General features: G+C 46.1%; 1 protein-coding gene across 3 annotated transcripts; it reads left to right on the plus strand.

Annotated features, from left to right (window-relative positions):
* Positions 1-378: 378 nt before the first annotated feature.
* Positions 379-26,288, plus strand: Mkrn1 (makorin ring finger protein 1). Of its 3 annotated transcripts, none has more exons than XM_057783054.1 (8): positions 379-759; positions 12,626-12,754; positions 17,981-18,210; positions 19,040-19,266; positions 22,733-22,947; positions 23,688-23,798; positions 24,237-24,375; positions 24,691-26,288. In XM_057783054.1, exons 1-8 carry the CDS (start codon positions 578-580, stop codon positions 24,898-24,900), a joined length of 1,443 nt encoding a protein of 480 aa, XP_057639037.1. In that variant the 5' UTR covers positions 379-577; the 3' UTR covers positions 24,901-26,288. The 3 variants fall into 3 exon arrangements, with proteins under 3 accessions (XP_057639037.1, XP_057639045.1, XP_057639040.1); XM_057783062.1 differs by lacking the exon at positions 379-759 and adding an exon at positions 802-982; XM_057783057.1 differs by lacking the exon at positions 379-759 and adding an exon at positions 843-973.
* Positions 26,289-27,480: the final 1,192 nt, after the last annotated feature.

The raw sequence follows: 27,480 nt of genomic DNA on the forward strand, positions 1-27,480 counted from the left end.
GTAGCCTGGGTTAGCCTCGAACTTCAGCGATTTTGATGTCCAACCCTTTACAGTGCTGGGATTACAGATGTCTGCCACCACACCTGCCTGGTACTCCCAACAGGGATTCGGACAGTCCCTGTGAGATAGGGACCACTGTCCTCCCGAGTGAGAAGCACAATAGGTATCCAGTTCATACTAGGGAAAGAGCAGACACACACCCAGGCCTTCCCCGCACCATCTACCTCATCAGCCATTGCTTTGAGGTCGGCTCTCGTTTGTGGTCTTCTGGTGGCTCGGGTCTGGAGCATCCGAGCACACCTGGCTAGCGCGCGCGGCCCCGCCCCTTGAGGGCGGAGCCTTAGATTTTACCAATCAGCATCGCCGGGGGGAGGGCCGCGGGCGGCCAGCGGAGCCCGCAGTTGCCCAGGCCCGAGTGCTCGGAGACAGCGGCGACGCGGCACGGGGACGGAGCGGAGCGCTCGGGCTCCACAGCCTCCCTCCCCTCCCCTCCCTTCGCTGTCCTCACCCTCTCAGCCGGACCGGAACTATGTGATCCCGGAAGTTCCGGGGCCATTGCTGTGTGGGATAAACAGTAATGGCGGAGGCTGCGGCTCCCGGAACAACAGCCACAACATCAGGAGCAGGAGCGGCGGCGGCGGTGGCAGCGGCTTCCCTCACCCCTATCCGCACAGTCGCAGCCCTGTCCCCGGGGGCGGGCGGAGGGGGCGGCGGCAGCGACGGCAGCGGCGGCGGCTGGACGAAACAGGTCACCTGCAGGTAGGACGTTGCGTGGCGCGGCGGAGGGCGGGGGCTGCGGGGCCGAGCAGGAGGCGGAGGCGGGCGTCGCGGGGTCCCCTGCAGCGGCCGCTCGGCCGCAGAGCATCGCTCGTCAACCCCCGCGGAGGTCGTCGGCGGGATCGCTGCGGGGCTCGGACTGCGGGCTCGAACTGCGGGGCGGTCCCGCCGCTTCCCCTTATCCAGTGGCGCTCCGGTGCGTGCGGTGAGGACCGGCGTCCCCCTCCCCGGGATGCGGCGCGAGCTCGCCGCTGCGAGTCGGGCTCCAACGATCCTCCGGGCGCCCTGAGCTCCTCCGAGGGTCCCGGCGAGCTCGGCCGGCCCCGGGGCCTCCGCGCCCGGCCATCCGTTTGTAACGTCTTTTCTGCTCTCGGCCCCCCCCCCCAACCCTGCCGGGAGCAGCCGCTTTTGTATTCCTTTGTATGTAGTCGGTGGCTGGCGGTTCCGAGCTTTGTCTCCGAACCGAGCGTTCGGAGCCGGCGTTTGCCTCCTCCACCCTTGGTTTTATGAACTGCCATTATTGTTACTGTCCCTTTGAGCGGCGATCCACTTTGCGAGAAAAGAAATCCTAGAGAGAGGGTTGGTTCTGGTTTGGTAAGCGAAACGAAATTATTCGAAAAATGAATGATCAGGTGGCGGCTATACAGCACGCATGAAATTTTTTTCCCCAGCTATAAAATTTGAAGGGTATTTGTTGTATTAATGATTTGGGGGAGGGTGTTTTATTGAGACAGACACCGTTGCTGTGTTGCCCAGGTTGACCTATATATAGTCCTGACTGCCCTAGTATTTTCGGCAAGCCCTTTTCTCTAGTGCGGGGATTGCAGGCGTATGATACCACACCCGACTATATTGATTTAACCATCAAGAGAGACTGTTAAGCTTTTCTAGGAAAAACCACTTTTTGTCCGACAAGGACATTTTATAGGCAAATGCAAAAGGCTGTTTGATCCCACCGAAGAACTCGTTGTTGGCATTAACAACGAAACTGAAGAATTTCTATCCTAAGGTCTTTTGGTCTTTTTTTCTTTTTTGAGGCAAGTTCCAGCTTTGCAGCCCCGGTTGTACTAGAACTGCACTGTAGATCAGGCTGGCCTCGAACTTCATCTTCCAGCCTCGACCAGTGCTGAAATAACAAGTGTTAATTAACACCCGGGCTTCAATGAAATTTTAAGTACCTTGACTTTTTTTTTTCTCATCTACTATCTTCATCTAGTCTAGTTCTGAATACCCATTGCCAAATAACATTTCATTATCGATTTCTTTATCATTCTGGCAGATGCCTGCTTCTATGCAAAGTTCTGTTTCAACATTTTCCTTTCTTAAGTAATCGGTAGTGTGTGTATGATAGTCTGTGGGATACTGTCCCCGGGCCACAGAGAGCACCTGTGGAGGTCAGAGGGGACAATTTTAATCTCTTTCACTTTCCTGTGGGTTCCAGGAATCAAACTCAGCCATCGTTTTTATCAGCAAGGACATCTTGCCACATTCCCTTTTTTATTCTTTTGAGGAACGTGTGGGGTGTGTGATGAAGAAGCTTCTGTGGCCCAGAAAGACTTGGGACTCCTTGATCCTTCTGCATCGATCTCCAGGGCTGAGATTGATTTTAAGTTTGTCTTCTCGCCGGGCTATGGTGGCGCACGCCTTTAATCCCAGCACTCGGGAGGCAGAGGCAGGCGGATCTATGTGAGTTCGAGACCAGCCTGGTCTACGAAGCTAGTTCCAGGACAGGCTCCAAAGCCACAGAGAAACCCTGTCTAGAAAAACCAAAAAAAAAAAAAAAAAAAAAAAAAAGTTTGTCTTCTCCCCTGCTTCCTTTTTACTTTTCCTTATTTCTTCTTTTCTAGTTCCTCACCAGACGTCTTTTAGAGCCTACATTTAGGGTCTTCTAAAATTGATTATTTTATTTTATTTATTTATTTATTTTTTTTTTTTGGTTTTTTGAGACAGGGTTTCTCTGTGGTTTTGGAGTCTGTCCTGGAACTAGCTCTTGTAGACCAGGCTGGTCTCGAACTCACAGAGATCCGCCTGTCTCTGCCTCCCGAGTGCTGGGATTAAAGGCGTGCGCCACCACCGCCCGGCGATTATTTTATTTTTTGAGACAGGGTTTTTCTGTGTAACCTGGCCGCCCTGGAACATAACTCTGTAGACCCTGCTGACTTTAACACAGACATAGAGTTCTTTTGTTTTTTCGGTTTTTCAAGGTAGCGTTTCTCTGTAGCTTTGGAGCCTTTTTTTTTTTTTAATATTTATTTATTTATTATGTATACAATATTCTGTCTGTGTGTATGCCTGCAGGCCAGAGAAGGCACCAGACCCCATTACAGATGGTTGTGAGCCACCATGTGGTTGCTGGGATTTGGTAGAGCAGGCAATGCTCTTAACCTCTGAGCCATCTCTCCAGCCCCCTGGAGCCTTTCTTGGAACTAGCTCTTGTAGACCAGGCAGGCCTCCTGGAACTCACAAAAGATCCACCCCACCCCCCACCCCACCGCTGCCTCCCGAGTGCTGGGATTGAAGGTATGCGCCACCGCCGCCTGGTTAACAGATTCCAACTGCCCCTGTCTCTCTGGTGCTGATATTAAAGGCGTGTACCATCTCGTCCAGTTTAGGGTCTTTAAAAACAAAGTGGGTCTTATTTAGCATAAGGTGACCTTGAACGCCCTATGCTGCCAGAAATTACCTTGACATATTTGTTTTGAGGTAGGGTTTCTCTGTCTATCCCCGGCTGTCTTGGAACCAGGCTGGCTTCAAACTCAGACCCCTGCCCGCCACTGCCTCTGGAGTACTGGGATTAAGGGCATGTGCCTTGATTTTAAGTGCTGATTATAAGCTTGGGCCAAGACCAGCTCCATAAGGTTCATTGAATTAATGGAGTTTTCTAGGTGTTTTGGAACAGTTAGTTGTTTGTGAACGCTTCTTTTATGTCTAAAAAGAAATTTTCTTTGGAGGTTGGAGAGATGACTCAGAGAGCTTCTTTCCCTAGTCTTGCATACAGATGCACAAAACTTTGAGTATCCTGGCTTGGGGAGGCTAAGACAGAAGAATCTTGAATTTTAGACTAGCCTAGGAAATATGGCAATTCATGTGCCTGCCCTAGGGTACATAGGATGGTTCAGTCTCAAAAAATTATAGGTGTTTTTGTTTTTTCAAGATGGTTTCTCTGTATCTCTGGCTGTCCTGGAACTCATTCTGGCCTCTTCAGCTGAGGTAAATTTTAAGAAAACAGTCTGAACACTTAAAAATGATGCAGGCTTAGGATCAGCAAGATGGCTTAGTTTAGGTAAATTAGAAAATGAAACAAAGACACAAACTTAGAGTTTCACATGGTGGCCACACCTATAGTAATAAATAGTGTTTGGAAAGTACAGGTAAAACCAGGAAGTCAGGGTCTCACTACACAGCACTTGGCCTTGAACTCCGAGATACTCCTGCTTCCGTTTTAGGATTGGTGTCAAAGAAGTGCCCTTCTCCACAGCGTTTGCTTAGCCTGGTCATCTATAAAATTGTAGAGCCCTTTATGGTGGCACATAGAGCCCTTGATAGTTGCATCTCTTCTCCAGCTAGTTGGTAGTTGGAGGCAGGATGTCTTGACTACACCAGCCTAATTAGGAAACACAGGTTATTTGATATGCTTTAGGTGTAAATGCTTGGCATTGTTTTCTCTTCTAGTTGCCAACAACATGATCTCTTAAAGTCTTCTTTGAACAGAGGAATAACAACTATGAAATCTTTGTTCTAGACTTTGAGCTTTGAGAGAAGCAGAGTTCTGTTATAGCTGCAGGGCTCTTCCTCAGTGCCCTGCATAACTAATAAATGCTCCAGTTGATGTTGATACAACTCTTTTATAGGACTTTAATAATTTTCTGCCTTCGTTTAAAAAAAAAAAGTGCACTGGGGCTGGAGAGATGGCCCAGTGGTTAAGAGCACTTCCTTGCTGCCTGACCAGAGGATCCAGGTCTGATTTCCAGCACCCACAGGGTGGCTAACAACTGACTGTAGCTCCAGTTTCAGAGAATCTTTTGGCCTCTGTTGGTACTGCTAGCATACAATACAGATACAGATATACATGCAGGCAAAACACCCACACACAAAATAAAAATAAAATCTTAAAATTGTAGAAATTGTTTACATGCACACGTTCATGCATCCATTATGGATTTTTTTTTAAAATATTTATTTATTATGTATACAATATTCTGTCTGTGTGTATGCCTGCAGGCCAGAAGAGGGCACCAGACGTCGTTACAGATGGTTGTGAGCCACCATGTGGTTGCTGGGAATTGAACTCAGGACCTTTGGAAGAGCAGGCAATGCTCTTAACCTCTGAGTCATCTCTCCAGCCCCCATTATGGATTTTTTAAAGTACACTTGTAACTTACTAAAGGGAGAGGACCTATTAGAACATGTTTTTCTTTCTGGGACTACCTTATTCAGACTTTCAGCAAATGGACTTCAGTGTGCACTGTGAGTTCACTGCAGACGTGTTCCTTATAATATTTTTCAGTGTGCTTGGTAGCTATACCTACTCCTGAGAGAAGGCGCAGATTGGAGGTACTAGTGCCCTGAGGTGTCAGGTTCCCCTTGCACTGGATTACAGGCCCTTAGGAGTTGGTTGCCTTGGGGGGTGCTAGCAACCCAACTGCCTTTGTGCTCCTACCTGCTGAGCTGGCTCCGCACCACCTCTCAAGGGTGTTTCTTTTTTTTTTTTTTTTTTTGGTTTTTCGAGACAGGGTTTCTCTGTGGCTTTGGAGCCTGTCCTGGAACTAGCTCTGTAGACCAGGCTGGTCTCGAACTCACAGAGATCCGCCTGCCTCTGCCTCCCGAGTGCTGGGATTAAAGGCGTGCGCCACCATCGCCCGGCTCTCAAGGGTGTTTCTTTAAAAAAATATATATATATATACATACATATATGTATATATATATTTATTTATTTTTTATGTATACAGTGTTCTGTCTGTATGCCTGCAGGCCAGAAGAGGGCACCAGACCCCATTACAGATGGTTGTGAGCCACCATGTGGTTGCTGGGAATTGAACTCAGAACGTTTGGAAGAGCAGGCAATGCTCTTAACCTCTGAGCCATCTCTCCAGCCCCTCAAGGGTGTTTTCTAAGCCTCAGGCACATCCCTCTTTAAAGTTACTTGCTTAGATAAGAATGTTGTTGTTGTTTTCTAAGATTTATATTATAGTGACATTTTATTTTAGTAAATAAAGCTTGCCTAAAGATCAGAAGGGAAGAACTAAGCCATTAGAGGTCAGGCAGTGGTGGCCTATACCCTTAATTCCAGGATTTGGGAGACAAAGCAGATCTCTGAGTTCTGGGCCACCCTAGGTTACCCAATAGCAATGCAGAAATCAATCCCGGTGGTGGTGGCCTACACCTTTAATCCCCCATACTAGGAAGTCAACATGCCTTTCTTCTCAGCACTAGAGGGAATATAAAATAGGAGAGAGGCAGACTCTGCTTAGTCTGCTGTTGACCAGCCTTGGTAGAGGTAAGACTTCTTTAGTGGCTTTGCTGCTTTGCTTTTCTGGTTTTCGGGTTGAACCCCAATATCTGTCTCTGGGTTTTTATTGTTTGTGCTACATTATTTATCTATGTATATGGTTTATCTGTATGTCCGTCTGCATGCCAGAAGGGGACATTGGATCCCATTGGACTGCAGTTATAGACTGATCTACCATGTGAGTACTAAGAATTGAACTAGGGACCACTGGAAGAGCAGCCAGTGCTTTTAACCAATGTGTCACCTCTCTAGCCCCTATTTTTTAGTTTTGAAAAGATAATTTACGTTTTAATGTGAATGAGTGTTTCCCTGAATGTATTGCGTGCATGCCTGGTAGCCACTGAGGCCAGAAGAAGGCTTCAGGTCCCCTGGAACTGGAGTTACAGTTGGTTGTGAGCCACCATGGGCGCTGGCAGTCAAACCTGGGTCCTCTGTGAAAGCAGCTCTTCCAGCCAGGGATGCTCTCCTTGTTCTCAGACAGGGATCCTACTGTGTAGCTCGGACTGAGCCCCTAATTCACAGATCTGCCTGCCTCCTGTAGGCCTCCTCAGCAAGCCCCGTCCTCATTTTTAATTGTTCAGTCTTCTCATTAGCTACTGTTAACGTTTCAGAAAGAGTTGTGTTTTGTTTGTGCTGCCTAAGAAACAAGTGCCTCTGCTGAGAAACAGTGTTATACTGCCACCAACAGGCTGGCTTTCCCCATTTTAGAGAGGTACTGTGAAGACAATCCTTACTGCTCTCTTGCTGCCCTGGGTGTGAGATGAAGACAGTCCTGGACCAGGATGGCCTTGAACCACTGAGGTCTGCCTGCTGGGATTAAAGGCGCGTGTCACCACCACCTGTCGTATTTACTGGCTTTTTGAGACAGAATTTCACCATGTAGCCTTGGCTGACCTGGAAGTCAATGTGTAGACCAGAATGGCAAGATTTATTTCTATTTTGTGTGAGTGTGTATGTCCACATGTCCATGTGAATATGGTCACCCACGGAGCCCAGAGACACCAGTCCCCTTGGAGCTGGAGGTCACAGGCAGCTATGCACCACCTGAGGTGGGTATTGCTAATCAAAGTCAAGTCTTCTTTTTTTCTTTTTTCTTTCGGTTTTTCGAGACAGGGTTGCTCTTGTAGACCAGGCTGGTCTCGAACTCACAGAGATCCGCCTGCCTCTGCCTCCCGAGTGCCTCAGTACTCATTTTTAACCACAGCCATCAATGCTGTGAATTACTTTATGTGTTTAGCCGGAATGTATGTCTGTGGCACGCATGCCCAGTGCCTGGGGAAACCGGAAGAGGTCAGAACAGTTGTGAGGCCCCGTGTGGGAGCTTGAAATCAAACCTGTGTCCTGGGAAGAGGAGCCACCGTTCTAACTACTGAGCCATCACACTGGCTCCCAAACTGTAGTTTTTAACCTAGATGTTTCTGTATCAGAATGCTTCTACAATAATAAATGAATATTCTGGCAGTTGAGATAACACAAAAATTTTAAGGTTTCTTTCCTCCAAATTATCTATCTTTATTATTGAGGCAAAGTCTAGCTGGCCTCAGATCCTCCTGTCTCAATCTCCCAAGACCTGAGATTCTAGTCATGTGACTTCATATCTGGCTTTGTTTTTTTGTTTTCTTTGAGATGGGGAGTCAGGTTACTGGAGACTGGCCTTGAACTGCAGGTCGCAAGAATTTGCTTTTTTTTTCTTCTGATCTTTCTGCCTCTGCCACAGTGCCACAGTAGAGGTGGGATCATGGGCATGATCATCATGCGGGTTTCTGGAGTGCTGGGAATTGGACTCAGGACTGCTTGTGTCCTACCAATTGAGCTTCATGCCAGCCCCAAGTTTCTGATTTTTTTTTTTTTTAAGCAAGAAATGGCTAATGGAACTCTGGAATCACAGTGTACCTTTCAAACAGGTTCTAGAAGTCGCTTGCCCTAGTGGAATTTATTCATTTTTGAGAATGGGTTTCACTATATAGCTCTGGCTGACCTCAAACTCAACAGATCTGCCCACTCCTGCCTCCCGAGCTGTCTGGGATCAAAGGTGTATGTCACCTGTCTTCTGAAACCTATTTGCCAATCACAGTGGGTTTTTTTCTTTGTGGTGTATGAAAGTGGGGAGACAGTCCCGCTATGTGTATCCTAGGCCAGTCTTGAACTCAATAATCCCTTTGCTTTAGCCACCAGATTGTTTAAGATTGTGTAGGAGTCAGACCCAGCTTTTGTGTTTGTTTTCTCTTAATGGGTGGTAGTGGTGCACACTTTTAATCCCAGCACTTGGGAGGCAGAGGTAGGCAGATCTCTCTGAGTTCAAGGTTTAGCCTGGTCTACCAGAGCTAGTTCCAAGACAGGCTCCAAAGCTATAGAGAAACCCTGTCTCGAAAAACCAAACTTAAGAGAGGCTCTTTTTACTCTTTTACATTATTCCTTTTTGATCCAGGCTGGCCTCAAACTCTAGCCTACCTGCTTGCCGCCCCCCAGTGTTGAGATGAAAGGTTTGCACCAACAGCCTCATTTTTCTCCTTTTTGAGATAGAATATTTATTGCAATGTTCTTTAAGTAATATTAACTCAGCTCTCCAAATACCTGGAGTTGCAGATTTAACCCTACTCTGTGTCAAATAGTTAGGTTTCTTTTTTCTCCTTTCTCCTTTAGAATTTTTTCTTAGGTAATGGGTGCTATATACATTTGGATGGTTTTGTAAAGATAATTCTGCCTAGGTACATTTATTGCTTACTGATAACGATGTACTATGGTACTTGGGTGTCTTTAAGAGTGAGAGGTACTACAGGGAGAGTAAAGAAGACTAGATCACGATGCTTCCCCACTAGGGATTTAAAATATTATCTGAGACACATGGTATACACATCAGCCAAGTGTGGTGATACATACCTTTAATCCCAACTTTGAGAAGGCCAAAGCAGGCAGGCAGATCTCTGGATAGGTAGTGAGATCTTGTCTCAAAGTGGGGGGTGGTGCTCTAAAGATGACTTAGTGGTTTAGGATACTTGCTCTTGCAGAGGAACTGCATTTGTTTCTTCTTACTTTTTTCTTTCTTTCTTTCTTTCTTTCTTTCTTTCTTTCTTTCTTTCTTTCTTTCTTTCTTTTTCTCATTTGTGCTGGGGATTAAACTTGGGACGTCAGATACATAGCACCTTACAACTCAGCTGTATTCCCAGCCATTTGGTTTTGGTTTTAGGATTTATTTTAATTGTCAGTTTGTGGGTATGTGCGCATGTATGTGGGTACCTGTAGGGAGTAGAGGCCTCAGGTCTCTGGAGTCGGGTCTGACTTGGGTGCTAGGAACTGAACTTAGGTTTTCTGCAAGTGTAGTGTGTGCTCTTAACAACTCAGCCATCTCCACCCCTTTATTTTCCCTTCTAAAATAAAGAGGTGTAGACTTGAGGGTTTTTTTTAAATATTTATTTATTATGCATACAATATTCTGTCTGTGTGTATGTCTGCAGGCCAGAAGAGGTCACCAGACCTCATTACAGATGGTTGTGAGCCACCATGTGGTTGCCGGGAATTGAACTCAGGACCTTTGGAAGAGCAGGCAATGCTCTTAACCACTGAGCCATCTCTCCAGCCCGAGGTTTTTGTTTTTAAACATAGTCTCATGTAGCCCAGCCCTGCTGTACACTCTAGGTACCCAAGGATGACTTTGAACTTCTGCCTCCACCTACCTTAGTGCTGGTGGAATTGCACAGTGAACACTAGCAGAGCGACTCATACTAGACCTTGAACCCAGAACTTTGTGCATGCTAGGTAAACATTCTGCTGGCTGGGGCTTTCTTTTTTTTTAATGCTTTATTTGTATGTGTGTGTGTTTTGCGCATGTGTGTGTGTGTGTGTGAATGTCAGGGCAAGTCACAAGAGTCAAGTTCCTGTATGTCCATCCCTTGTATCAAACTGAGGCTATCAGTCTTAGCACCAAGTTATCTTTTCCACCCTGTTCTGTTTTTGGTTTTTCGAGACAGGGTTTCTCTGTGGCTTTGGAGCCTGTCCTGGAACTAGCTCTTGTAGACCAGGCTGGTTTCGAACTCACAGAGATTCACCTGCCTCTGCCTCCCAAGTGCTGGGATTAAAGGCGTGCGCCACCACCGCCCGGCTTGCTTTGTTATATTATAGCCTGCAATTCTAGGGTGTAGGATCTTGGTAATTGAAATAATTTCCAACAAGATGTGGGATTCTTTTTCTTCTGTTGTCTCTGCATTTGCAGGTAATGTGTATAGACTCAGACTCATTTGAATCCCAGGCAGCTTTTTCTTTGTTTTATTTTGTTGTGGGGTCACATGTAAGCTCACACTCTTCCACTGTGCTACATTTAGCTCTTCTGTAAGCCATTCAATATAGCCGTCAGTTCAGTGGGATGTGGAATCTGTGGAACTGTCTCTACTGCTGTTTATCCCTGTGCTCTTCATATAGCTATGGCTCAAGGGTTTGGAAGAGTGCTCTGTGAGACAGACCAACCACATTTACACCCAAGAAATAGTTATCTTCCTTTGGCATGCCAAAAAGTAACCTTCATTGTCCTGCTCGGGGATCAAGGGAATAGACAAATGGACTGGCAGAATTAATGTGCAGATGGAGAGAGGGCTCTACAAATAACCCTTTCCACCCCTTCATCTCCAGTGCAATTTATTTTTTTTTAATATTTATTTATTTATTATGTGTAGCCGCCTCGACGGGTTACTCTGTCTAGGGTTTGTAACCCGCCTGGCTGGCCAGTTATTCCAGGGTCACGGAGAGGCACCACCTGAAAGACATAGGCTGATAAGCAGGAAGGAGGCTAAGCGTATTTGTCAAAGCCTCCGTTTATTAGAGTCATGGTTACAGCTTATATAGCCCCTGGATGAGTAGCTTAGGGGGCTGGGGCACGGGGTCTTGCCACGTGGTCCACGCCCGTCACGTCCAAGAGGTTACGATGGGTCAGGTCAAGATTCCTTGGTCGGGAAGTCACAAGGTGACCCACCTAGTTCTCTAGATAGTTTGGAATGTGAGGCAGGTTCCGTTAACAGATAACTCTCTATTAACAGTTAATTTGGGTGTGAGATAGGCTTGGTCAATAAGACTATTCTCAATACAATTGGAAAGTGAAGCCCTCTGTAAAAACTCCTCACGGCGGTGCTTCCTGTAAATTTTGGGGGGACACGGCTCCTGACAATTATGTATACAATATTCTGTCTGTGTGTATGCCTGCAGGCCAGAAGAGGGCACCAAACCCCATTACAGATGGTTGTGAGCCACCATGTGGTTGCTGGGAATTGAACTCAGGACCTTTGGAAGAGCAGGCAACGCTCTTAACCTCTGAGCCATCTCTCCAGCCCCTCCAGTGCAATTTATTTAGAATTGGGCAAGGGGACTGGAAAGACTCAGAGGTTCTTCCAGAGATCCTGACTGAGTTCAATTCCCAGGAACCACGTGTTGACTCACAGCCATCTGTAATGAGACCTGGTGCCCTCTTCTGGCCTGCAGGCAGACATGCAGACAGAACACTGTACATAATAAAACCTTTTTAAAAACAGCCAGAGCCAGGCAGTGGTGGCTCATGCCTTTAATCCCAGCACTTGGGCGGCAGAGGCAGGTGGATCTCTGAGTTTGACGCCAGCATGGTCTACAAGAGCTACAGAGAAACCCTGTCTTGAAGAACAGAAGAACAAAACAAGAGGGGGGGGAGAGGGAGAGAGGGGGGACACGACCAGGAAGGGCTGGTAGGATCTCAGTTCACACATGTAGCAAATGCTCAGGTGATGGTGCTGCTGTTGCTGTTTGTTGAGAAACTGCCTGCCTAGAATTCCTTAAATTTGCTGGCCTATTTGCTTATTTTTCACATGTGGCTTCTAAAGAATTAAAATTGTTGCCTTGACAAAAGTAAAATATAAGCTGTTGTAGCCTGACACTTTCTAGTCTGTGTGGTTCCTTCTCTTTGATGTGCTTTGCAGATCATCGTGGTTAGGAGCTGAAGTTAGTGGGCACTGCGAAATCGAGGGCAGTGGTCAGACTTGACCTTCAGTGAACAAGATAAATGTTTAAAATCTTCAAGTTGGGTGGCTGGGAAGACAGTTCAGTCAGTGATAGTGTTTGTGTGTTTGAGACCCTAGTTCACTCCTCCCCTACCCTCCAAAAAAGGAACCCTGTATAAACATCCAGCTTTTAGGGGCAGGTAGGTACCTTGATCCCTATGTTGCATCTGTGAACCCCAATGGGTATTCCTGGCCACCCGGCCTAGACTGACCTCATGTGTTAGCTGGATAGTTGTGAGCATGCCCGGAGAATGTGGTGGTAATGGATTCTTTTGAGAGTTGGCTTTAGTCTTCTAATCTAGTTTTCTGGTTCTTTGTCTTACAGATATTTTATGCATGGGGTTTGTAAGGAAGGAGATAACTGTCGATACTCGCATGACCTTTCCGACAGCCCATACGGTGCAGTGTGCAAGTATTTTCAAAGAGGGTGCTGTGTGTACGGAGACCGCTGCAGGTAAGGCTTCTGTTCAAGGGTGGGCTGAGGAAGAAATGAAACTAAAATATATAATCCTAGTAGCTTTGTAGATATAATTCTAGTAGCATTATACAGAGCACTCTTAAAAATAAATGCTTATGCTTTGAAAAGTCGTTATTGGACCAGCTGTGGTGGCATATGCCTATAAACCCTGCTACTGGAGACTGGAGTTGGAAAAAACCAAGTTTGAGGCTAGCTAGGGCTGCAGAGTCCAACCTTGACTCTGAAGGGAAAATGGACTGAGGTTATAGTTAGTGGTAGAGTAACAAAGGTCTTGTTCAGGCCATGGTTACTGCTGAAGAAGACCAATAACATTCCTAGGAATGTTAGCACACCAACAGAAGTCAATCTAGGGACTGCATCACATGTTGAAGTATGTTTGGAATACGGTGGTTAAGTTTAATTGATGCTCGTGGAGCAAAGTGTCCAAACTTAATCTCTTAAGTGTGGCAAAGGTGAATTTGTATGTGTTGGTCTATGCCTATTAATCCCAAGACATAGGAAACTAAGACAGGATTCTCATGGCCAGTTTGGACTGTAGTGCAAAAAACTCTCAACCAAACAAACCAAAAGTTAAAGCACAGGTATTGGATGTCTTGTGAGTTTGAGGCCAGCCAGGTTTACATAGTAAGTTTCTAGGCCAACCAGGACTGCACGGTGAGACCCTGTCACAAAAACTAGGAGGAAAACAGACAAAGGTTGGTGTGAGCTTTGTGATACCGGGACTAGTTTATTTAGATGTCCTTTCCTCGTGTGGATTGTGAGTGAGATGGGTCTGGGCATTTGGAGTACTGCACTAGTCCCTTTCACACCCTTTGAGTTCTGGGGATAAAGCCCAGGGCCTCATTATTCACAGCCAACCGTTGGTCTAAAACTATTGAATAGCCTAAGCTCAGGAAACAACATAAGCTTAGGGAGGAGCGCTCCAGGCAGTGCTTTCCCGGAGTACCTCTGAAGTATTTGCACACCAACAGGGATTTGGTACTAAGCAATCTCGTTAGGCATGGTATCGCTGTCATAAGCCTGGCACCTGATCTGTTCCCATAGTGGGCTCTATGCAGAAGCTGAATAGAGCAGATCTTTCCGGTTAGAAGGCATCGATGTATTATTTGTCTCCTGCTGTTAAGTTAGTAACTCAATGGTAGCAAGTTAATACATTTATTATCATCTCTGGAGGCCTGCGATCAGAATTGTTCTAGTTTAGAGACTTTAAGGGATGGCAGGGTTTTGGCCAGGGTGACTGACAGTCATCTACTGGCTTGACAGATGGGGGAATCACTAGTGATGTGGCTGCTGGCAGAGACATTGATTGACTCCTTGCTAATGGACCTTTCCCAATGGCTGCTGTCATGTCCTTGTATTGCTTTCTCCAGTGCTAGCAGTCAACGAGGGCTCAGCAAACGACCTAGTCTCAGGAGTCACACACACACACACACACACGCTGTCACTTTCACACAAGTCTGGACAAAGTCTGTAAGTCCAGCCACATGAAGGGAAGAGGTATTGGACTTTACTGTTGGAGAAGAGTCTTGAATATGCTTGAAAAACCACATACTAGGTCAGACTTAGAGCCACTGCCACATACAGATGGATGGGTGGATAAAAGGATGGATAGAAAGATAGTGTGGTGGAATCCGTCGGTCTATTTAATACCAGTATCACAGCCACATATAGATAGGTGGACAGAAAGACACATAACACGCGTACACACGGATAGTCAGCTATTAGGTTCAAATGCTTGGAAGTCAGACTTAGCTGAATTTGTAAGGATTGGTTAAAAAGCAAGCCCCCCCCCACTAACTATAAGGGCCAGAAATGGATCCCTTGATATCCGAGTCTAGTGTTTAGTCTCCTTGCCGTGCTAAAAGGAGTATATGTCAGGATGTCACACCCTGGGTTGAAGGAGCAGTTCTTTGCAGGAAAGTTTCTTTGGATCTTATAGACAAGGCTCACTGTGGGGAGTTTTGGCCCTCAGTGGCTTGGGGAGGGGAATGGAATATTGAGGATAGCAGAGAGCTGTAGGGAGTAGACCATGAGGCAGAATGAGGACAACTTAGAGAATCCTCCTTCTATCATGTTGGTCCAGAAATTGAGCTCAGGTCATCAGGCTTAGTGGTAGGTAGGTGCCTTTATCCACTGAGTCATCTTGCCAGTCTCATTGAAGTTCTTTATATAAGAAGTTATACTATATTGATACAGAATATGGAAGAATCTGCTGTTTTCTCAGCATTTTTTCATCACGTAACACTCTGAAAGAACCAGCAATTTTGTCACATCCTCTTGTAATTTAGTAGCTGTAATAACAGACTCTCTCAGGGACTCATGATTCTAGCAGATGTGAGGATCTTTATAGGCTGGATTGGGAGACTTTATCTACAGGGGGGAAAGAATGTACAGTGTTTGACTCAAAGTGTGTGGTTTCTCAGGCAAAAACCAGCCATAGATAACATAAACTAATGGATACAGCAGTGTTTCAATTTGCAACTTTATTTTGGGTGACTACAGTTTTAATTTTATGCAACTTACATTGTGTTAAGTAATATGTCTTAAGCTGGGCAGAGTGGTGCACACCTTTAATTCCAGCACTCCTGAGGGCGAGGCAGGTGAATAGATGCCTTGAATTCTAGGCAAGCCTGGCATACAAAGCAAGTACCAGGACAGCTGGAGCTACACAGAAACACTGTCTTGAAAAACCAGAACAAATGAAAAAAAGGAAAAAGGATAGAAAAGAAAAAATGTCTTTTAAAACTATTTAAAAATGTCAAAGCCAGCCGGGCGTTGGTGGCGCACGCCTTTAATTCCAGCACTCGGGAGGCAGAGGCAGGTGAATCTCGAGTTCAAGTCCAGCCTGGTCTACAAGAGCTAGTTCCAGGACAGGCTCCAAAACCACAGAGAAACCCTGTCTCGAAAAACCAAAAAAGGGGCTGGAGAGATGGCTCAGTGGTTAAGAGCATTGCCTGCTTTTCCAAAGGTCATGAGTTCAATTCCCGGCAACCACATGGTGGCTCACAACCATCTGTAATGAGGTCTGGTGCCCTCTTCTGGCCTGCAGACATACACACAGACAGAATATTGTATACATAATAAATAAATAAATATTTAAAAAAAAAAAAGTCAAAGCCACCAGGCATGGTTTTATACGACGTACATTGTATTGAGTGATGTCTTGAGCTGGGTATACTGGTGGTGTATACCTTTAATCATAGCACTCTGGATTCAGAGGCAGGTGAATAGATCTCTTCGGGTATGAGACCAGTCTGGTCTACACAGTGAGTTCCAGGACAGCCAGGGCTATATAATGAGATGCCAAAGAAACAAAACGAAACCAAAATAAAATACAAAACCACCAGCACTTATGAGGCAGAGACAAGCTAATCTCTGAGTGAATTCCAGGACAATCAGAGGTATAAAGAGAAACTCTGTCTTGAAAAACCGAAACAGGCCGGGTGGTGGTGGTACACACCTTTAATCCCAGCACTTGGGAGGCAGAGGTAGGCGGATCTCTGAGTTTGAGGCCTACCTGGTCTACAAGAGCTAGCTCCTGAACAGGCTCCAAAGCTACAGAGAAACCCTGTCTCGCAAAACCAAAAAAAAAAAAAAAAAGATTGTCAAAGCCATTCTTCCTAGCTGTCCTGAAACTAGCTCTGTAGACCAGGCTGGCCTCAAACTCACTGAGATCTGCCTGCCTCTGCCTCCTGAGTGCTGGAATTAAAGGAGTGTCCCATCACGGCCCGTATTTCTCCGTTTTTTTTTTTTTTTTTTTTTTGAGACCTCCAAAGTGGTGGCAGAGGCACTTGCTTGTTACCCTGCTTAACTGGTATCCATGTCAACAGTCTCCTTTCGTAAAGAGACCTTACATCATTTGTACTGGTTTTACAGTAAATTACACAAGTTCATAGTACTTGGTAGGTGTTTACTACCAGGTAGTGAGAAAAAAATGTTAATTGCTTGAACATGTTTAACTTTCTTTTAGTCTGTTTTTTTTTTAAGGGGGTAGGAGGTAGAACTCAATTCGTAGTCTAAATTGGCTTCAAATTTATAAGAATCCGCCTTCCTTAGTTGATCAAGTTCTAGGATTATGCAGAGGTACCCCTTATTAAATTTTGTTTTGAGGGGCTGATGAGATGGCTCAGTGGTTAAGCACTGACTGCTCTTCCAGAGATCCTGGGTTCAATTCCCAGCACCCACATAAGAGCTCACAACCATCTGTAATTCCAGTCCTAGAGGATCTGACACCCTCATACAGACAGATGCAGTAAAACACCACACACATAAAATAGAAAATAAGTCATTTATAAAAATTTTGTTGAGGGGCTGGAGAGATGGCTCAGAGGTTTTAAGAGCATTGACTGCTCTTCCAGAGGTCCTGAGTTCAATTCCCAGCAACCACATGATGGCTCACAACCATCTGTAATGAGATCTGGCGCCCTCTTCTGGTGTGTGGGAAGCAGAATGTTGTACACATAATAAATAGATAAATAAAACAAAAACGTTTAAAAAAATTTTGTTGAGGCAGTATCTCAGCAAGTTTCCTAGGTTAGTCTCAAACATGAAATCCTCCTGCCTCAGTCTTCCAGATAGCTGACCCTCTGGTTGTACTTGACCTTGTGAAGTTTGCTAAGTCTTGCTCTCAAGCTTTGATCAACAGTATGACATCACAGTGAGGCTTTCGAAACACACCATCATGGGCTCCATGTCCAACTGAAGGCATAGCCCAGTACTTGTTCAGGTTCACAAGATGGGTTCAGTCCACAGCACTACAGGGTTGAAAATCAGGCCAGGTATGTTGATATGCCTGTAGTCCCAGCATTTGAGAGGCTATGGCAGAAGGATCTGTGCATTTGAAGCCCACATGAGCTAAATAATGATCATGAGGCTAGCGTGAGTTACATAGCCAAACCATCTCTGAAAGTTACCTGGGACTAGAAAAATGCTCAGCAGTTAAGAACGCTGACTCTTGGAGAGAACCTGAGTTTGGATCCCAGCACTCTCATTGGGCAGTGCACAACTGCCTGTTAACTCTGGCCCTAGGATCTACATGTGTGTTTGAGCCTCTGTGTACACGCACAAACATTGGTTCACATGCACACACGAGTCCATCTTGACAAGCTCAAGCTGCTTCCAGTGATGTTTATGTTCACGCTGACATTTGAAGAGTCCGGGGACTCTGTAGGTGGACAATAACTGCTTCCTTTTGTGTGTCAGATACGAACATAGCAAGCCACTGAAACAGGAGGAAGTGACTGCAACAGACCTGAGTGCGAAACCATCCCTTGCTGCTTCCTCAAGTCTCTCTCCGGGAGTTGGAGCACTTGCTGAAATGAATCCAGGCGAAGCAGAGTCAAGAAACCCAAACTTTGCAGGTGTAGGAGCAGGTTCAGAGGACTGGGTGAATGCCATTGAGTTTGTACCCGGGCAGCCTTACTGTGGCCGCAGTAAGTATTGTGGGGACCCTGTAAAATGCAGTCAAAGGGCTGAGTGACAGGCCATGGGGACCCAGTTTAGCTTTCCTGCTTGCAGTGTTTGAGTTTAGCACTGTCGACACTTTAGATTGGGTTATCTAAGAGAGATGAAGTAAAAGAATTTTTTTGAACTCTAATTCATGTTTAAAAACTGAAATGTCTCCGAATGCTGTCCCCCGCCTGCTCCTGGTGGTGCTGAGATCAAACCCTGGGCTTTGCACACGTTAGACAAATGCTTTACTATTGAGTTAACACTCAGCCCACCGCCAGTCCTTTATTTGGTGTGGTTTTTTGACACAGCTCTGGTAGTTCAGATTCCTCAGATAGTGAAGGGTGACCTTGAACTCCTGATTCTCCTGGCCCATTCTACCCCACTAACCAATACCTACTAATAAGAAATTCACATCCAAACCAGGCTTGGTGCCACACACCTGTAATACCAGCTTTGGAGAGGTTGGGATGGGAGGATTAAGTTCAAGGCCAGCCTAGAGTTATTGGGGGGGCCGAGAAAATGGAACTGGAGAGTGGGGGTGGTGTATACCTGTAATTCCATCAGTTGATGTTTTGAGATAGGCAGACAGCAAGTTCTAAGCCAGCCTGGACTGTATAACCCTGTCTCAAAAAACTAAGGGGACAGAGAAAACCTGTCTTGAAAAACCAAAATTAGGGCTTGGTGAGAAAGTAGAAATTGAGTCGTCTGACTTTAGGTCTCACTGAAGCGGTTCTCTGAGACCTTACAATTGTAGTTCTGTATTTGTGCCTTATGTATTTGGACCTTTACTACCATCTTGAACATTTTCAGCTGCCCCTTCCTGCACTGAAGTACCCCTGCAGGGCTCAGTGACCAAGGAAGAGTCAGAGAAGGAGCCCGCTGCGGTGGAGACGAAGAAGCAGCTTTGCCCCTATGCTGCCGTGGGAGAGTGTCGCTATGGGGAAAACTGTGTGTATCTCCACGGAGACTCCTGTGACATGTGTGGCCTGCAGGTCCTGCACCCAATAGATGCTGCCCAGAGGTCACAACACATAAAAGTAAGTGATGGAGGAAGGAGGAATTAAGTGTTGATGTACCCGTGTGATCCCGGCATTGTGGAGGCCAAGGGCAAGAGGGTCTGAAGAGAGGGCTATAGTAATGCTCTCTTTCCTAAAGAGAGTTCTGTTTCCAGAACCTCTGACTATGGGTTTTTAGAAGGTGTGGGGTTTTTTGTTTGTTTGGTATTTGGTTTTTTTCGGGACAGGGTTTCTCTAGCTTTGGAGCTTGTCCTGGAATTCGCTCTGTAGCTGGCCTCCTGCCTCTGCCTCCCGAGTGTTGGGATTAAAGGTGTGCGCCGCCACCACCCGGTTTGCTTTGTTTTACTCATCCTTTTTTACTAATAATACTTTTTCTGAGATTTATAGTTCTTTTGTAATGCATATTTCATTGCTTTTTAATATATTCATAATTCTTCAGTCATTACCATAATTCTAAGGTCATTTTCATCCCCAAAGAAACCTTAAACCCACTGAGTCGTCAGCCTCTGCTCTATTTTCCTGGCAACAGTGGATCTGCCTTGTTTCTCCAGATGCTTTGCCAATTCTAGATTATGTAGCTGATTCATTTAGTATATATGACCTTCAGTGACTGCTCCTCATTTAGCAGGATGTTTCCAAGGTTTTCCCTGTTGGAGTGTGTATCAGCACTTCATTTTGTGGTTGCTTACTGAATGTGTGATTTACACATTTGTTTACATGGTATGTTTCCAGGTGTGTCCATGGAGGCCAGAGGTTAACATTAGGTGTCTTTCTCTCTCTTGTTCTCTACATTAATTTTTATTTATTTATTTATTTTTTATTTATTTATTATACATACAATATTCTGTCTGTGTGTGTGCCTGCAGGCCAGAAGAGGGCACCAGACATCATTACAGATGGTTGTGAGCCACCATGTGGTTGCTGGGAATTGAACTCAGGACCTTTGGAAGAGCAGGCAATGCTCTTAACCACTGAGCCATCTCTCCAGCCCCTCTACATTAATTTTTGAAGCAAGGTCTCTGCCTTAATCTGGAGCTCACCAATTAGATGACCTGTCTATTCATCTCCATGCTTCTGTGCTGGGATTACAAATGCATGTTGCTGTCTCTGGCTTTCACATGCATACCGATAGTCCAAACCTAGGAGCCTACGCTTATATGTTTTTTTTGGTTTTTCGAGACAGGGTTTCTCTGTGGTTTTGGAGCCTGTCCTGGAACTAGCTCTTATAGACCAGGCTGGTCTCGAACTCCCAGAGATCCGCCTGCCTCTGCCTCCCAAGTGCTGGGATTAAAGGCGTGCACCACCACTGCCCGGCGCCTACGCTTATATGTACACCGAGCACTCTCCTGACTGAGTAGTCCTCCCGACCCTAATCCTGTGTTTTTCTATTTAGATGATTTCATCTTTATACAGATTTCTCTTTTTTTCTTAAACTTTTTATTAGGTGTGACTGCTACATTATGAACATTTCTGTTTTGTGAGCGTGTGTTTTATCTTAGACTTTTACATTAATTACATTAATTAACATAGTGGAGAGGGTTGCATGGCAGCACACATGGATAGAGGTCGAAGGACAGCTTGGATGAACTAAGTGGAGCCCAGAGATTGAATTGATCTTGTCAGGCCTGGCAGTAGGCGCTCAGATCTACTAAGCTGTATATCGGGCCGACCCTGCTTTGGTTATCCTTTGGAAGTAGTCACTGGGTCAGCTGATGATTCTGCTTAGCACTTTGAGTACCTGGCTGGCTTTGATTTGTCATTTTATGTGTATGGGTGTTGAGTGTGTATGTTTGTCTGTTGGTTCACCACATGCACAGTGTTAACAGAAGCCAGAAGGTGTCAGATCCCCTGGAACAAGAGCTATGGAGCTGCCTTTGTTTTGAGAACTGAACCAGGTCTTTTGCAGGAGCACTCGGTACTCTTAAATGCCAAGGCGTCTCTCGAGCCCCGCACTTTGAGCTCACACATGCCACACCTTTGTAGAAGTCAGAGGACAGTTCCTTTCCCCTCACCTTTATGTGTGGGTTGCTAGACTTGAGTGGCCAGTGCCCTATTTGATAACAGCATCATTCATACAGTCTCTGGGGATGGGTGCTGAGACCTCAGCAGTACAATAACAGGTAACCTTGGAAAGAGAGTCCTTCAAGCTAGTCTCAAAGCCACAGAATTGGCAGACCACAGAATAAGGTTGCCCACATACGAGTAACTGTTAAGAGGATGGCTTATGAAGAATAACGAGCACATTCTGATAATACGGGTAGAGAGGTAGCTTAGCCTCGTTGACGGTACTTGAGTTAATTCCTGGCACCCACATCTGTAACTGCAGGCCAGGGAGATCCAACTCCTGGCCTGTGGCACCTGTAGTCACTTGCGCACGCGCACACCCACACCTACGTAATTAAAAAACTCTTTATTAAACTATAAGTATTATATTTCTCTGAAAGTACCAGTGATTATCTAATTGCACGTAAATGGGTGAATTGTGTGGTGTGGGGTAAATATTCTCAGTAAAGTTTTTAGTGTTTTAATTTTTTAGGGACAATGTCTTTTGATATTGCCCTTAATGGCCTGGTTGGAACAACTCATTGCATAGACTGAGGTTGGCTGAACCTCACATTTGTGGGATTCTTGCTGCTTCTGCATCCTGAATGTTGGGGATCGCAAGTGCGTGCCACTGAGACCACCCTCCTTTACAGGGATAAGGAAATAATGTCCCTGCCTAATTGTGACCTAGTACTGTGTGCATCTTTTTTTGTTTTTGTTTCGTTTCTTTTTGGTTTTCAGGACAAGGTTTCTTTGTCTAATGGCCTGAGCTGTCCTGTAGCCCAGGCTGGTGTCGACTCACGGGCACCTGCCTGCCTCTGCCTCCCCAGTGCTGGGATTAAAGGCGTGCGCCACCACTGCCCGAGTACTGTTCATCATTTTGTTCTTGTTTGCTTTTGTTTTTTGATTCAGGGTCCCTCTACATAGCCCTGACTGTCCTGGAACTTGGAATGTAGACCAGGCTGTTACCCAACTCAGATCTATCTGCCTCTGCTCCACAGGTGAAGGGATTACAGGTGTATGCCACCACACCTGTAGCCTTTATTTTTCTTTGGAGGCAAGGTCTCATGTAGCATGAGTTTAACCTACAGAACTCTTGCCCTTTCTGCCTTCACCTCCCAAGTGTTTAATAATCTTGACAGATTTGAAATGAAGGTTTTAGTCCTAGTTTTTCTATTTTCCATCCAGAAACTGAAACATATATGGAATTGGTAGGGTCTTTGCGGGAGAACTGTGGGTACCGAGCTTTACAGGTCTGGGTAAAGGGAATTGGATAATCTTTTCGGGTCTCAGAAGTTGACCCCACAGTGGCTACCTGGACCTGCTGTGCTTGTTAACAAACAAATCGTTCTTCCAGGTCAGAGACAGGCAGGATAGGCGACTTGACTGTGGAGTCTGAGAACTGCAGCCGCCTGACTGTGCCTCTGTCTCTCCCTTCTTGCAGTCTTGCATTGAGGCCCATGAGAAGGACATGGAGCTCTCTTTTGCTGTGCAACGCAGCAAGGACATGGTATGTGGGATCTGCATGGAGGTGGTCTATGAGAAAGCCAACCCCAGCGAGCGCCGCTTTGGGATCCTGTCCAACTGCAACCATACCTACTGTCTCAAGTGTATCCGCAAATGGAGAAGTGCTAAACAATTTGAAAGCAAGATCATAAAGTGAGACTCCTCCCCAATCTTCGTTTGTGCTTTCTATTTTCGGGAAGAATTTAGTATCTTGTGCCAACTTCCAACCAGAAGGACCACATTTAAATGCATGTATTTTATCGTGAACCTGGGCGTTCTAATTGGGATTTCTTCTTTGTACTTAAGCTAGCTGCTAGTTTAGTTCGTCTGTCTCTTTTATTTAAATGAGGAAACCCTGTGTATCAGTTAGTAGACTCTTCGTGTTTTTTGAGGAGATTGTGTTTAATGGATTCGACAGTTAGAGTTCGTGAACAAACGTATCTAGCTCTGAATGTATGTTTCTTGGCCTTTTACATTTTCCACTTTCCTATTCCATTCATTAAGCTAGCCAATAATCCACCATCCTTTAAAAACTGTTCTCATAACTGAACAAAAGCCACACAATCCAAACAGAGCAAAGTTACAAGAAATAAATTTATTTAAACGAAAGGAGTCTGTGTGAAATGTCTTCTTTTTGTTTTTTCCCCCCTTTGGTTTTTTTTTTTTTAAACTTAAGTTTTGTTTTTGTTTTTTGAACTGGCTAGCCATTGAGTTGATTTATGAAGTTTGTCTTTCCTCCAAAGAAAGGGTCAGTTGTGACTTTGTGGAACCCCTTTCTGAAAATGCTCACGTTCTTGTCAGTTTCTCTAAGTCTCGGTGACACACCAGGGTGTGTCTTGAAGTGCGGGCCTAGAGAGGGGACCGTGCATTGCAGCCTGTTCATTGTTTCCCAGGTCCTGCCCCGAATGCCGGATCACTTCTAACTTTGTCATTCCAAGTGAGTACTGGGTGGAGGAGAAAGAAGAGAAGCAGAAACTCATTCAGAAATACAAGGAGGCCATGAGGTATGAGCAGCCTGGCTCCCTTGGCTAGAGCAGTGCTGTGCTATGTGCTCCTAGCTCCCCCTTCTTTTCTTGACCTCCCAGGCTGCTTTCTTTTGTCACCCATCACTGCTTACCCAGTTTGTCTCTTGCTTTTAACACATTCCTTGGGTGTCTGCCGAGGGACTATTCCAAGGAAGTCTCCTAGCTGAAGCCTAACTCATTCCGGGTCTTAAGAGTTGCCCGATGAGTTCCTGTGTACTGGGATTCCCGTGTACTGGTGTTAGAGTGCTGGCAAGCCGTATACGTTTGTTTAAGGAGGGATGTTTCTGGCCAGTGTTAGAGCATACATTTCTAAGATCACATCTGGGGGGCTCTGCACACCTTGGTTCTGCCTCAGTGATAAGTCAATGCAGGCCTGAAGTCTACTGTGAATAAGGGTTGCGATATTTTCCTTTCCAGCAACAAGGCGTGCAGGTATTTTGATGAAGGACGTGGGAGCTGCCCATTTGGAGGGAACTGTTTTTACAAGCATGCGTACCCTGATGGCCGTAGAGAGGAGCCACAGAGACAGAAAGTGGGAACATCAAGCAGATACCGGGTAACTCTCAACTGTTTTTCTAAACGAGGGGAAATGCCACACTGTCAGTTGAGCCCTGCACATACTGGGGTAGGGGAAGAATGACACTCAGGTCCGGGAGGGAGGCCAGAGTGAAGGAGTCCCACCTCAGAAAACCGGGAGGGGTAGGAAAGCGCTCAAAGCCCTAAGTCTAACTCGCCAGAGGGGAGGCATTGGTAAGGTGGATTAACAGGAGTCTGGTTCGCCGTGCCCTCTGGCCACACGGTTGCCTCATAAGCAACAGGACAGAAGCCACTGCTCGACAGTGCCACCCTATCATGGCCTTGTTTCTTACAGGCCCAACGAAGGAGCCACTTCTGGGAGCTCATTGAGGAGAGAGAGAACAACCCCTTTGACAACGACGAAGAGGAGGTTGTCACCTTTGAGCTGGGCGAGATGTTGCTTATGCTTTTGGCTGCAGGTGGGGACGACGAGCTGACAGACTCTGAGGACGAGTGGGACTTGTTTCACGATGAGCTGGAGGATTTTTATGACTTGGATCTATAGCAGCTTTGCGTGGCGTGGGAACTGGTCTGCGGAGCCTCAGACAGTAGCTGTCCCCTGTGCTGTGTGGCAGTGTGTGAGGCTCTCCTAGGCAGGCCTCTCGAACTCCAGGTGCTGTGTCATCACTCCCCAGGGCCTGCTCCTCTCCCCTCACCTTCCCCCAAGAGTGTGTTGTTTTCTGTTTCAAAAAGTTACAAAAATAAATCTTCAAGTTAGTTTTTTTGTAACATGAATTTAACTGTCAGACAGTTAGTGTAGGTTTGTCGCGCCATCTGTTTTCAGCCAGGTTGTGTTCATGGATTTTTGCACACTCGATTTGAGACCCTAAGTTCAAAGGAAGAAGCACTGAGTATGCTTTGGGGGTCCAAGGATAGGGGCAATTGGGAAAAAAGGGACCTAAGACGGCAAGTTGTTCTCTGCGCTAGATGTAGGAGGGCTCCTGGAGGTTCCTGTGAGAGCTGCACGTTGGTGCTTTATGTCTGTTCCCTGCCCTGGAATCCCCATCACCCGTGCTTGTCCTGTGGTTTGGGGCTCTTGTTTAATTGCACGCAAGAAATACTACTGAGTAACCAGAACCAGGTGCAAACGTGTTAAGGCTAATGTGAGAAAATGTAGAAACACAAGGATGCAGCGGCCTTCCATCAATGCAGACTTGGCAGGTAACTCCCGAGGATCAGTGGACTTGGTGTTGAGCGTGATCGAGCATGTGAGCAGCTTCCCATCTGTGCACAGGTGCAGTATTCTTAGCCTTAGTGGGCAGAGATGGATTAGTGGTTTCAGCCGTGTGTGGCAGGTAGCTCGTAAGGACCAAGAGTGTGTCAGTAGTTGGTAACATAGCAGTGCTAGTAGCTCTGTCTGTATGCTAGAGAAGTGGATCATCTGTAGAGGGTAAGTGACCTGCTTGTCCCCTTAGCAGCACAAGCTGGGTCTTGGACACACCATTGTATTGAATGTTTTATGGTCTAGCCTTTTCAGTTGAGGCGCTTTTTGGAAAAACCTTTGTCCTCGTTTTGAGGGTTCTGTTGTTTGGATTTGTGGGTATCTGCCTCGTTTCCATCATTGAAAGTAGACAGGTGAATTCCAAAATGAGGTGTTGATGATACTAGAAGAATTCTTTGCTGTAGTAATAACCCCTCTCACTAAAGGAAGGGGAGGGCATGGCTACCTGCAAGACAAGCAGAAGCTAAGTTGCTAGAATCTCTTGCTGGGATTTCACCTTTGCCTTTTGTTGCTGTTTCCGGAAATAACTTGATGCTCGGATTTGTCCCTCTGCCTTCCCTCCCCGGGACCCACCCGTTCTTTCACTTAAGAAAAGCAAGTCATCATTGCCGAGGTCTCTGTATTTTGCAGCTGCCCTTTTGTAAGAAGCACTTTTCCCAAATAAAACAATTTAAAAAAAATTGCCTTCTTGCTTTTCTAATGACCTGTTTTCAAAACCACAGATAACGGTCAGCTTTCTGAGTCTCAGTCATCTAGATTGGCTGGGAAAAGTGGGTCTCATTTTTTCAAGTCGCCTCGCACCCTGAGAATCCGAAGGCACCTGTGTGCTGGCTGCCATTACCCAGTTGTCTACTCTTGTAGGATCCGCAAAGTCACCATCTCCCTCCTGGTACTGTGTGCTTGTAGTGGAGCCTGCGTCAGGCTCCTAAGTAAGATGGCTGTACATAAGACCATCCGGAGGTGTTGTAACATGAACAGCGGGGCTGCGTCCCTGGCACCCAGCCGCCCGCATGGCTAGCTTATGCCCCGAAATAATTACACGGAAACTGTATTCTTTTAAACACTGCCTGGCCCATTAGTTCCGGCCTCTTATTGGCTAGCTCTTACATATTGATCTAACCCATTTCTAATATTCTGTATAGTACCACGAGCTGGCTTACCAGGGAGAATCTTAACCTGCGTCTGTCTGGAGTGTGAGAATCATGGCGACTCCCTGACTTGGCTCCCAGCATTCTCTTCTGTTTACTCCGCCTATCTAAATTCTACCCTATCAGAGGCCAAGCAGTTTCTTTATTAATTAACCAATGAAAGCAACAGATAAGATACAAGACCCACCTCCATCACGGAGGGTTGGGAGTTTGAAGTGGTTCGTTGTTTGTTTGGGTTTTTTTTTGTTTGTTTGTTTATTCAAGGCAGGATTTCTCAGTGTAACAGCTCTGGTGTCCTGGAACTCACTCTGTAGACCCGACTGACTTCGAACATCAGACATCTGCCTGCCTCTGCCTCCAGAACGCTGGGATCAAAAGCGTGCACCACCACTGCCTGCCGTATGGGTGTTTTGCCTGCGTTTATATCTGTGAGCCAGTGCGGGTGCTGGGAATTGCACCCAGGTCCTCTGGAAGAACAGGCAGTGCTAGGAACTGTCAGGCCATCGCTCCATCCTCACTGTGTCACCTTGACTTGCTCAGAACTCCGATGTTTCTGCCTCCAGAGTGCCGAGATTCAAGGCATGTGCCACCATTCCCGGTTTGTCATAACAGTCTCATGGATCCCACCGTTGTCAAGGGTAGCTTTGAACTAAATCCTGGTCTTCTTCCCTGTGCACCCAAGTACCACTTTACACAGAACCCACGGCTGTGATGC

This window comes from Chionomys nivalis, chromosome 1, assembly GCF_950005125.1.
Source record: "Chionomys nivalis chromosome 1, mChiNiv1.1, whole genome shotgun sequence".
NCBI classification, from domain to species: Eukaryota; Metazoa; Chordata; class Mammalia; order Rodentia; family Cricetidae; genus Chionomys; species Chionomys nivalis.

What these genes read in the sequence shown, in the direction of transcription:
- Mkrn1 (XM_057783054.1), top strand. Translation starts at nt 578, where the DNA reads ATGGCGGAGGCTGCGGCTCCCGGAACAACAGCCACAACATCAGGAGCA. An exon ending in GTGTACGGAGACCGCTGCAG is followed by an intron (nt 12,755 to 17,980) that starts GTAAGGCTTCTG and finishes TTTGTGTGTCAG; the next exon opens with ATACGAACATAGCAAGCCAC. An exon ending in AGAGGTCACAACACATAAAA is followed by an intron (nt 19,267 to 22,732) that starts GTAAGTGATGGA and finishes CCCTTCTTGCAG; the next exon opens with TCTTGCATTGAGGCCCATGA.